We start from the raw sequence: 12,277 nt of genomic DNA, 5'->3' as shown, positions 1-12,277 counted from the left end.
AGACATCTATGTGGATCTGGGCAAACTTTAATCATCTTGCTCCAAAGAAAGCAGCTGTGAGACATTATTCAAACACACTGCAGTCACAGACATAGTCAGTACTGAATCCATTGTTTACAGGAATCTTGAGAATCCCCCATTCCCTTAAACTTTATCACTAGAACCAGTCTACTGTGTGGGACCTTGTCAAAAGCCATGTAGACAACATCTACCACATTCCCTCATCAATCATCTTCAAAAATACTTGATTCTAGTTACAAAATGTCTATAACACAGAAATAGGCCAGTTAAACTACTACTGTCTAGATGAGGGGCTCCCAACCTTTTTTATGCCATGGACCCCTACCATTAACCATGGACCCCAGGTTGGGAAGACCTGCTCTAAACACACACAAAATGCTGGAGGACCTCAGCAGGTCCAGCACTATTTATGAAGAAGAATAAACAACCAATGTTTCAGGCCAAAACCTTTCATAAATGCTGGTGAAGGGTCTCAGCCCAAAATGTTGACTTCTTATTCCTCTTCATCAATGCTGCTTGACCTGCTGAATTCTTCCAGCATTTTGTGTGTGCTAAACACAAAATAATCAGCAGATGCTGGGGTCAACCCTCCTGACGAAGGGTTCCGGCCCGAAACGTCCACCAATCTTTTCCACGGATGCTGCCCGACCTCCTGAGTTCCTCCAGCGTGTTGTATTTTGTGTGTGCTGCTTTGGAGTTTCAACATCTGCAGAATCTTTTGTGTTTAGTCTTTAGATATTTATGTTCCTTCTTCCATGTTGCTCCATGAGGTAATGGGTTTCATGTTCTCACTATACTCTAGCTGAATATGTTTATCCACAATTTCCCACTGGATGCATGGGAGCTAGATTACATGTTTGGGCTCTAGTTTTTGTCTGCCCTGTAAGTGAAGACAGCTCCTGTATCCAAATTATCAAATAACTCCAGAAGTTTTAAGATGACCATTCTTCCCCTCCTACATTTTTTGAGTGAAATTATCCCCAACTTGTTTACTTATCCCCAATACATAGGTACATTAGGGGTATAGATAGGGTTAATGCAAGCAGGCTTTTTCCATTGGGATTGGATGAGACTAGAACTAGATGTCATAGGTGAAAGGTGAAATAATTTAGGGGAACCTCTCCACTCAGAGGATATTGAGAGTGTGGAGTTAGCTCAAATTCAAGTTTAATTATCAGTGATCCATACATGAATATGGCCAAACAAAACAGCATTCCCCCAAGGCCAAGGTGCAAAACAGATTACCAACAGCACACAGCACATATGGTTACAGTAGAAGAAAAACATACAGCCACAAAAATATAGCCCAAGTCCCCAAATGGCATGGCCCATAGACTGCTGGTGCATGGTTGCTGTCCTGGTCCAGCTTGTTCTTCCACCAAGCAAACACTGAAGGGCAGCACCAAGTCTACACCGAAGGGCAGCACCATCCGGAAAGGGCAGCCTCCAACCCAGTATGGGTTCCAGCGCACTCACACAGGCCTCTGTTCTCTCACATACTGCCTCTAGCGTCTCCTCCCCTGAGCGACTGCAACAGGCAACCTGGCGACAACCAAGGAAATGCAGCTCACTCATTGTTGGTCTCGCCAATCAACCAGTGAACCAGACCTGCAGTATTCTACGCTACCAATGTCCAACAGGGCGTTGCGATCAAAAGAGAACGTCTATAGTTCATGTTGGATTATCAGTCAATCATACATGAATACAGCTGAACAAACAGTGTTCCTCCGGGGCCAAGGTACAAAACACACGACACTTGACAGCACAAGGCACACACGCAGATTCAAGATAGCAAGCAAACATATAGTCATGCAAAAAATATATATATATAACCCAAGTCCCTGAGTGACATGTCCCGCAAGTTGATGGTACAGTTCCCATAAGACCACAGACGAACACATGCACAGATGCAATCCAGCTTGTCATTCTATCGATTGAACACTGGATGGCAGCACCCACAGGAAAGGCCAGCCCCTAACTGAGCGTGACACCACCTCTGGTGACATCTTCCCTGAACTGCAGCAGCAGGCAAGCCCGTTACTTGAGGCCTGGTCTGTGCTACAACCAAAGCCATGCAGCTCCCCACTGTCTGTTGCACCAACAAACAAGGGAAACGGGCTTGCAGCATTTTACATTATCAATGTCCAATAGGGTCATGCAGTGGCAAGAGAAGCATCCAAGATAATCACCCGCCACTACACAGCATGCTGCTTTCACGCCCCAACTCCGATGCCTTCCTGTAGCAGACCCAACACGGTTCACAACAAGTCCAGCTCCTATGCCAACAAGCAGCATGCTGATGGGGTAGACAAGCAGTACCCAAAGTGTCTAAGACAATCATTCGCACTGCTTGTTGGACCACGCACTGTCTTGGCACAACAACGGTACGCAACAAGTTCAAGCAACAACACAACAATGTACACAATAAGTCCAGCTCCATCACTATTGAGCAACTCACTGGTGGGTAGATCCGCAATACTTGATGTTCTCAATATCCAGCAGTGTCTTGTGATCATAAAACAGACATTACACCTTTGACTGGACCTGGAGTGGCCACTGCATCCAAGTGTGTCGCCACCTTACTGAAAGCAAGTGGTGGATGCTAGAAGAGTAGTGGATGTGGGGTCAATTTGAACATTTAAGAGATATTTTGATAAGTACATGGATGGGAGGGATCCATCCATGGAGGGCTATGGTCCAGGTGCAGGTCAATGGCACTGGGCAGAGTAACAGTTTGGCATGGACTAGATGGGCCAAAAGGCCTGTTTCTGTGGTGTGGTACTCTATGACTCTACTTAGAAAACTAGTTTTCTCTCTTTCTGGTTCTGATGAAGGATCGCATACCCAAATCGGGAACTATCTCCTTTCACCGATGATATCTGGCCTGCTGAGTTTATCTAACACTTAACATTTTTTAATTTTAATTTTCCACAATCTGCAGAACAACTGAGACTCAGTTCAGCATCTCACAGGAACCTGCCTCCACTCTATGGACTCCGCCTACACTTCTTGCTGCCTCAGTAAAGCAGCCAGCATAATCAAAGACCCCACCCATCCCAGACATTCTCTCTTCCCCCATTCCGTTGGGCAGAGGATAGAAAAGCCTGAAAGCACTTACCACCAGGGTCAAGCGTAGCTTCTGTCCCACTGTTATCAGACTCTTGAATGGACCTTTTGTAAAATAAGATGGACTCTGAGCCTCACACTCTACCTCATTATGATCTTGCTCTTTATTGTTTACCTACTTCTACCATCAGGCAGAAGGTACAGAAGCCTTGGGTCCCATACCATCAGGTTCAAGAAGTTATTACCTTACGACCATCAGGCTCCTGAACTACCAAGATAACCTCACTGACCTCAACTCTGGACTGATTCCACAACCTATGGACTCACTTTCAAGGACTATACAACTCATGCTTCTCAGTATTATTTATATACATTTTTCTGCACATTTTATCTTCTTTTGCACATTGGTTGTTTGTCAGACTTAGTTTATGTATAGTTTTTCATAAATTCTATTCTATTTCTTTATTTTCTTGTAAATGCTTGCAAGAAAATGAATCTCAAGATATGGTTATATATACACACGCTTTGATAATAAAAAGCACTTTGACTTTGCACTAGGTATTTTTCGATAGCTTTTATGCTTTATTCTGCATTGTTATAGCTTTATCTAATCTAGCTCAATGCATCGTGTTATGATTCTATCTGTATTAACGGTATACAAGATAAGCTTTCAACTGTATCCTGGTAAGTGACAATAATAAACCCATATCAACAGCACTAAAATCAATAGTATCATTTTTTAATTTTTGTCTTTTAAGTCCTTTTACTACTTCTAGCAGAGCCTTTTTACACCAGGATGACCAGAACTGGGCTCAATCTGAAACAAACTAGTGCCAAGACTCATTAAATAGGAACCTGGAGGACCTTTATTGAGACAGCAGCTGAAGAAACATAATGGGATGACAGACTTCATAAGTAAGACAGAACGCAAAAGCAGAGAGGTTAGGGTATAAAGGACTGCTTTTATAATAAATAAGATTGGGTGAGACTAGAACTACAGGTCATAGGTTCAAGGTGAAACATGAAATATTTAAGGGGAACTCAAAGGTAGGCCATGACCAGAGCTTCTACACCCAAATCTAATTACTACACATTAGGAAGGATAAGAGTCCCTGAACAGATATCAGAATCCACAAGTTCAGACAGAAACAAGGGGGTTGTTTTCTTTGAAGCAAAGCAGATTGAGAGGAGGTATGACAGAAATATGCAAGATCAGGATGGTTCAATTAGGGTCTTCTTCTTCTTGGATCCTTAGCTCACAGTGGAGGGTAGTCTATCGATGACCTCCCATCTCCAATCACTCTCTATTCTAAGCCAGTTTCCCCAGGGTGGACCACAAGAGTCCCCATCGTCTAATTTCTGCCTCAATGTCTCTTATTCATATGTGCCTTGGATGTTCCTTTTCCCTCTTTCCTTGGGGATTCCATTTTAATGTCTGCCCGATGATGTTGTTGGTTGGCTTCCTCAAGGTGGGGCCAATCCACCTCCATTTCTGTTTGCGTATGGACTCCTGGTTGGTGTTTTCCCACAGTGTCTGGTTTGTTACTATATCAGTCTATCTGATGTTGAGGATCCTTCTCAGGCACGGTGCCAAGAACTTTGGCCCACAAGTTTGAACAGAAACAGGTGGGTTGTTTCCTTTGGAGCAAAGAATATTGGGAGGAGATATGACAGAAATGTACAAGATCGGTATAGTTCAGACAGGGTGAAGAGAGGAAAACCGTTCCTCTATTAGTGGATGGTTTATGGACCAGGGCACATGGAAAGACATGCGACAAATGCAAGAAAAAACTTCTTTAATGCTGAAAACAATTGTGATCTGGAATTTACTCATGTAAGGATGAAAGGCACAAATTTAACGCAGATCTTCAAAACAGAATTGAATAGACACTCAAGGGGAAATAATTTGCAAAGTTACAGTAAAAATTTGAGAAATGAGAATGAGTTTTATAAAGAGTGGAAATGAAATCAAGGGGCCAATGGCCTTTTTTTCTATGGCATTGTAATGATGCTGTTTTATAACTGAGCAGTACCAAAACCACAATACTAGCTAAACTGAGCTTCCTTCCCAATGGAACAAATACAAAATGCTGGAGGAGTTCAGCTGGTCAGGCAGTATCTATGGGGAGGAATAAATAGTTTGGGCCAAAAGCTTTCTTCGGGACTGGGAAGGAAGAGGGAGGAAACCAGAATAAGATGGGGGGGGGAAGGGAAGGAGTACAAGCTGGCAGGTGATTGGTGACACCAGTTGAGGGGCAAGGAGTACATGCTGGCTTGTGATCAGTGACACCAGGTGAGGGAGAAGGTGGGTGGGTGGGGGAGGATGTTATGAAGTGAGAAGCGGAGAGGGGGTCGGTGGAAGAGGTAAAGGGTTGTAGAAGAAATCTGATAGGAGAGGAGGGTAGAACATGGGAGAAAGGGATGGAGGAGAGGCACCACAAGGAGTTGATGGGCAGGTGAGGGGGAGGGGGATACATCACCATAATTTAGAAAAGTCGATGTTCAATCCTTCCCAATTGACATTGTGACCAAGTTACGTTCCTGTACTGTGCTGATGTAATAAAATGTCCATAGAGTTGGCACACGCTGGGAAACTTGGAGAATAGCAGGGTTTCATTGCCCTTACACACTACAAGTAGAAGGTGGAGCGTTCTGAGCCTAGATTCTCCATGGATACATTCAACGGAATGCCTTGGTTACTGAAACTATGAGGTAGGAACACTCGACTTTTACCTATACTAAAGCTGAGCCTGAAACTTTCAAGAGTTGTGTAATGGCCTCGTTGATACATAGAAATAACAACTTCTGTACCCAAAGCACAGTATCCCCTGCTTGTAGAACAGGTTTAAGAGGCATAGTCAGAATGGGTAGAAAGGCATCAGAGGAACTCGTGGTTAACAATGGTCGGGATCAAATTGTCTCAAATTCCAGAGCTAGCTCTTCAACCAGTTCCTCTTTCAAATATCCTGACTCCCTTCCAACGATGTACAAATGAAAGTCTTTAATCCTTTAACACATCGTAAAGAAACCCTCATGCTAACAATTCAGAGCAGGAAAAATGTGTGGTGATTTTAAACAAACACAGGTAACACATTCATCGCGAGCGCGCGCGTGTGCGTGTACGGGAGGGAACCGTTATCATACGACCGGAACAAAAAACAGTTACAACGAGAAAACTGAAAAGGCCTTTGTTCTCATAAATAAAATACTACTGTCCCTGTACTTAACCGATCAAATATTGTTCAGTTTATTTTAAATACAATTGGCAATAAAAAAAATGAAACCAATGGTCACCACAAGAAGAGATAAATAGTTGGAGGCAGCGGGCGCGCGTCAAGCCGGGGACGCGCCTGTCAGCTTCTGAAGGCAGAATGTACACCCTCAAGTGGGGATACAGTACAGTATCGTGTCTTCACTGTGAGACAACAGTAGGAACTGGGAGAGGACAGGGAACCAATCTCCTGCACAGATTGAGGGCGCCAAGACTCAGGAACCCAGTCACCTGTACAGCCTGCTTTGAACAATTGTACAGGGATTCTCCAGCAAGACACCACGGGCAAAACCAGCCGGGTTAAAGCCAATTTTTTTATTTCCTGCCTCGTCAGAGAAGATTTCCCCAGTCAGTGAAGAGTGAAGTGCGAAGCTTCGATCAGACAGCCCTCGTGGGAGGGAGTCTTCGAGCCGTCTGTGTTCTGATTTAGGACAGCTCGGAATACAACAATTAAAAACGAGCACAATCGCCACAAAATTGAAAATTAGGCTACATCCCCTACATTCCACATCTTATTTGGGGGGGGGGAGTCTTTAAATAAACCAGGGTCACACAATAATCGGTCAGACATGGATACAATACTCAGACGAAACACTCGCCTTAAAAATACACCGCTACAACTTCACTGTTAACTGTAACTTTTACTCTTTTTAATCAACTCTAGGGAACACAACTGGCTCAAAGCCTCTCGCCAACGAGGTCGGTCCGACCGACCGTAGACTCACACTTCGCCGAATGGGGAAGTCCTTTCTGACTAGGCAGAAAACTAAGTGGCTCTGACCCGGTGGATTTTGCCCACTGTACATTGGTTTACATATTGTTCAAACCAGAGTGCATTGACGATTGCGTTTGCAGCCGACTCAATAAATTTGCGTTAAATGGTAGGAATCCCTGCCAACGTCGGGCGCTGTGAGTCTTAAAACTAACAGGAGATTAACCGGTTCCCCCGGGTCACGCTTATCCTTTCCGAATTAGTGGTTTAGGATAAACTCCGATCAAGGCACAGACTGCAATGTGCCTTTTTTGGTTTTCAATTACTCCTGAGTGCAGGGGGAGTTACAAACTGCTATCATTTATGTCACTCTCCCCCGCGATATAGACCCTAATAATCCCGGTCCCTTGTACAGGATACCACGCCGGGGCTTTCAATATCATATTCCCGTTTTTACCCACACGAAATCCACAATGCAAAGACAGTTTTCTTCACAACCACGATCAGCGCGTTTAAATCCCCGTCAATCTAACAAATACTCTCCCTTTTATCAATCATTTCCAATTGCATTATATTTAAAGCAAGCATCACATTCTAATGCAATCACCAGTTTGCCCCCAAGACGAATTTAATTTGCTCTCGGCCCTCCCCGAGGTGACCACAGTTCTGCAAAGGCTGCATTTTGTTTGACGTTTTGACCTTCAGTTCACGCCGGCTGGCGAACACTTCAAACCATCCAAAAGGGGCTCCCCGATCTCACTTTTTTGCTTACACTGCAATTGTTTCCAAAGCCTCCCGCTCAATGCAACGCTGACTATTGTTATACATTTGAAGTCTAACATCGGTACTTAACTATCTGCAGAGATGCTGGAGACACAGATCTAGGCACTCTCCTTCGACCTCCTCCTCTGTGATGTGGTTCGAGACAGGCCGGAGTGGCAACGGGTCGTCCTCGCCGAAGGGCCCTCGGAATTCCCGCAGCAGGAGCTCCAGGAACCTCCTAAAGGCTTTCTCCTCGCTTGCCGACGATGCCATCGCTTCGCATTCCCGGAGCCCGGCAGCCCGCACGCGATCTGCGCTCAGCGTTCGTCTGCTTCCAGTGACAAGAAGGTGCGCGCCCCCGCCCTCCCCACAAGCAGACAATGCTCGGGCGTGCGCGTCCCCGGCAGCTGTACGCGCGCGCACCCCCCCCCCCCCCCCCGTCTCCCAGCAGACGTGGGCGCGCCTCCAGGTGCCATGGGTAGCTCCCACCTTGGCTTCCTTCAGCTTCAGCTTGAGTTCCTCCAGCATTTTGTGTGTGTTGCTTGGCTTCATTTGGATATTTTTTCCTTGACAAAATCGGTACATAATATATATTAAAACAAATTAAAATGTTGTAAACGTTCAGCAAGTCAGGCAGCATCAACGGAGAGAGAAACAGAGTGGACATCCTTTGAAATTGCAGATGGGTCCTGGATACTCTAAGGTCAGAAGATATAGGAGGAAAATTAGGCCATTTAGCCCATCGAATCTGCTCCACCATTCCATCGTGGCTGATTTATTATCCTTCTCAAACCCATTCTCCTGCTTTCTCCCTGTAACCTTTGTCGCCCTTACTAATCAAGAACCTATCAACCTCCGCTTTAAATATCCTCAGTGAATTGGCCTCCACAGCAGTCTGTGGCAATGAATTCCACAGATTCACCACCCTCTGGTTAAAGAAATTCCTCTTCATCCCTGTTCTAAATGGACAACATCCTGCAAACATAAGAGAGTCTGCAGATGCTGGAACATGCTGGAGGAACTCAGCAGGTCAGGTAGCACCAATGGAAATGAATAAACAGTTCACATTTGCAGATGCTGGAAATGCAGAACTACACATACAAAACGCTGGAGGAACGCAGGAGGTCAGGCAGCACCAATGGAAATGAATAAACAGTTCACATTTGCAGATGCTGGAAATGCAGAACAACACATACAAAACGCTGGAGGAACTCAGCAGGTCAGGCAGCACCTATGGAAATGAATAAACAGTTGACATTTCAGGCTGAGACCCTTCATTGGGACTGGAAGGAAGAGGAAAGATGCCAGAATACAGAAGTGGGAGAGAGGATGGAATACAAGCTAGAAATTGATATGTGGAAGGTGGGGGAGGGGGATGAAGAAAGAATCTGGGAGGTGATAGGTAGAAAAGGTGAAGGGCTGAGGGAGATAATCAATCAAAGTTACAGGGAAGTAGTTACCCCAAAGTTGCAGGAGGCGGGTAGCTGGGTGACTGTCGGGAGAAATGCAAATGTGAATAGAAAGTTAGTGCAGAGCACCCTGTGGCCATTTCCCTCAAAAATAAGTATACAGTTTTGGATAGAGTTTTGGGGGATGACCTCCCAAGGGAACGCCATTGAGACCAGGTTGCTGGCACTGAGTATAGATCCATGTTGCAAAAGATGAAGGGGGGAAGAGGGCAGCAATAGTGATAGTGGGCTCAACAGTCATAGGGCCAGACTAGAGATTCTGTGGACACCCAGATGGATGGTGAGGAGGGAGGGAGGAAGGGAGGGGGAGAGAGAGAGAGAGAGATAGAGACAGAGAAAGAGAGAGAGATAGAGAGGGAGAAAGAAAGAAAAAGCCTTGGTACATATTGGTAACAATGACATATGAAGAATCTTAGAAAATATCAATGACTATCTTAGAAAAATAGAGGGCTATGGGTAACCCTAGGTAATTTCAAAAGTAAGCACATGTTCGGCACAGCATTGTGGGCCAAAGGGCCTGTATTGTGCTGTAGGTTTTCTGTGTTTCTAAGAAGGAATCTGATAGGAGAGGAGAGTGGATCATAGGAAAAAGGGAATGTGGAGTGGCACCAGGGGCAGGTGAGGAGAAGAGATATGAGGGGAGCCATAATGGGGAAATAAATAAGAGGGAAGAGTGAGGGAAGGATGAGGGGGAAGGGAAGAGATGGGGAGGGAAGAGAAGGGGGAAGGAAGGGGAAGAGAAAAGGAAGAGAAGGGGAAGGGGAAAGGAATAGAAGGGAGGGAAGGGGAAGAGAAAAGGAAGAGAAGGGAGGGAAGGGGAAGGGAAAAGGAAGAGAAGAGAGAAGAGGAAGGGAAAAGGAAAAGAAGAGTGGGAAGGGGAAGAGAGAAGGGAAAGAGAAGAAGAGAAAGGAGGGAAGAGGAAGAGAAGGGAGAGGGAAGAGTGAGGGGAGGGAAGATGGAGGGGTGGAAAGAGTGAGGGGAGGGAAGGGGAGGGGAGAGGGGAAGAGCAGCGGTTAGAGGGAGGGGAGGGGTAGTGGGAAGGATGAAGGGTGGGAAGAGTGAGGGTGAGGTGGAGGGGAAGAGGAAGTGGTGGGGAGGTGGAGGGGAAGGGTATGGTAGGGGAGGACAGGGAAGAGTAGGTGGAGGGAAGAGAAGGGGAGGGAGGAGTGAGGGGAGTGGAGGGGGAGGGGAGGAAGACAAAATTACCATAGGTTGGAGAAATCAATGTTCATGCCATCAGGTTGGAGGCTATCTAGGTGATCTATATGGTGTTAATCCTCCAACCTGAAGGTGGTCTCATCATGGCAGACTTGGGGGGGGGCGCGGTGGGGAGAGGAGGAGAGAGGAGAGGGGGAAGGGAATTGAATTTGGGTCACTGGCACTGTAGAAGTGCTCCTTGATGCCACACTTCATCAGATGCTTCAGGACTTGGTCAGTGTGGAGATGCCAATAAGCCACTCCTGGTGATGGACGTACATGGGGCAATTTGGTAGGACAGCAGTTAGCATAATGTTTCACAGTGCCAGCAATTGGAAGATCAGGGTTCAATTCCTGCTGCTGTCTGTAAGGAGTTTGTACATTCTCCCCGTGACCACATGGGTTTTCTCTGGATGCTCCAGTTTCCTCCGAAATTCCAAGGACATACAGGTTAGGGTTAGTAAACTGTGGGCATGCTATGTTAGTGCCAGAAAGCATGGCAACACTTGCGGGCTGCCCCCAGCACATCCCCAGACTGTGTCGGTCAGTGATACAATCGACCCATATCACTGTACGTTTCAATTGACATGCAGTAAATAAACCTAATCTTAATCTTGTGCTCTGATGACTGTTAATTTCCATCCACGTATTCTGCCTGACCTGCTGAGTTCCTCCAGCTTTTTGTCTAGTTCCCAGCGTCTGCAGTCTCTTGTGCCCAGGCTGCTTTCAGTGCTTGTTCACAAGGAGCACTGCCAGAAGAAAACAACACCCATCATCGAGGATCCAGGGCAGGGGGTACAGAGTGGTAGTTCCCATACTACCACATTCAGGAACAGCCATTACCCTTCAATCATCAGGCTCCTGAACCAGCGTGGATAACTACACTCACCTCAGCCCGGAGCGTATTCCACAACCACGGTAGCGGAGTAGTTAGCGCGATGCTATTACAGCTCAGGGCATTGGATTTCGGGGTTCAATTCCAGCGTCACCTCCAAGGAGTCTGTTCGTCCTCCCCGTGGAAGGCATGGGCTTTCCCCTGGGTGCTCTAGATTCCCCCCACAGTCCAAAGACAGATGCATTGTAAATTGTACCGTGATTAGATGAGGGTTGAAGTGGGGTTGTCAGGTGCAGCAGTGGGACAGCATGGCTCGAAGGGCTGGAAGGGTCCATTCTACTCTGTGTCACTAAATACAATAAAGATAAACCTATGGACTGTATAGCTGTATTCATGTATTACTGAATGACAATTAAACTCAAACTTGAATTCACTTTCAAGGCCACAACTCCTGTTCTCAGTATTAGCTATCTAGCTATTTTTATTTGTAGAATTTCTCTCCTTTTGCGTATGGTTGTCAGTCTTTGTTTATGTATACTATAGTTTTTCATAAATTCTATTGCTGGGGTGGGGTCGAAGCGCTCGGCAGAGGTGGTGTCGGAGGCTCGAAGTTTTTGGACGGGCTCAGAGTCGGCTGTGGTCGGGTGCTTCCAATGCATCGGCAATTTTGCGGCACTTGGAGTTCATGGCAGGGAGAGTTCCTCCCTTCTACCGTCTGCGTGAAATGATGGGGCTATCGGGACTTGAGACTTTTTTTTACCATGCTCATAGTTTGCTCTTTATCAAATTACGGTATTGCTTTGCACTGTTGTAACTATATGTTATAATTATGTTTTTTTTCAGTTTTAGTCTTGGTTTGTCCTGTGTTTCTGTGATATCTTTCTGGAGGAACATTGTATCATTTTTTAATGCATGCATTTCTAAATGACAATAAACGAGGACTG

At 45.8% G+C, this 12,277-nt stretch overlaps 1 protein-coding gene across 1 annotated transcript in view; it reads right to left on the bottom strand.

Moving 5' to 3' along the window:
* ppm1e (protein phosphatase, Mg2+/Mn2+ dependent, 1E) overlaps positions 1-8,184 on the bottom strand; it is a 171,173-nt gene extending 162,989 nt beyond the window's left edge. The window contains exon 1 of the mRNA XM_063031594.1: positions 7,924-8,184. Within this exon, the coding sequence (XP_062887664.1) occupies positions 7,924-8,105 (182 nt within the window). The 5' untranslated portion in view covers positions 8,106-8,184. The remainder of the gene's footprint in view (positions 1-7,923) is intronic.
* Positions 8,185-12,277: the final 4,093 nt, after the last annotated feature.

Source organism: Mobula hypostoma, chromosome 23 (genome assembly GCF_963921235.1).
Source record: "Mobula hypostoma chromosome 23, sMobHyp1.1, whole genome shotgun sequence".
NCBI lineage: Eukaryota > Metazoa > Chordata > Chondrichthyes > Myliobatiformes > Myliobatidae > Mobula > Mobula hypostoma.
This window is presented reverse-complemented; position numbering and strand designations above follow the sequence as displayed.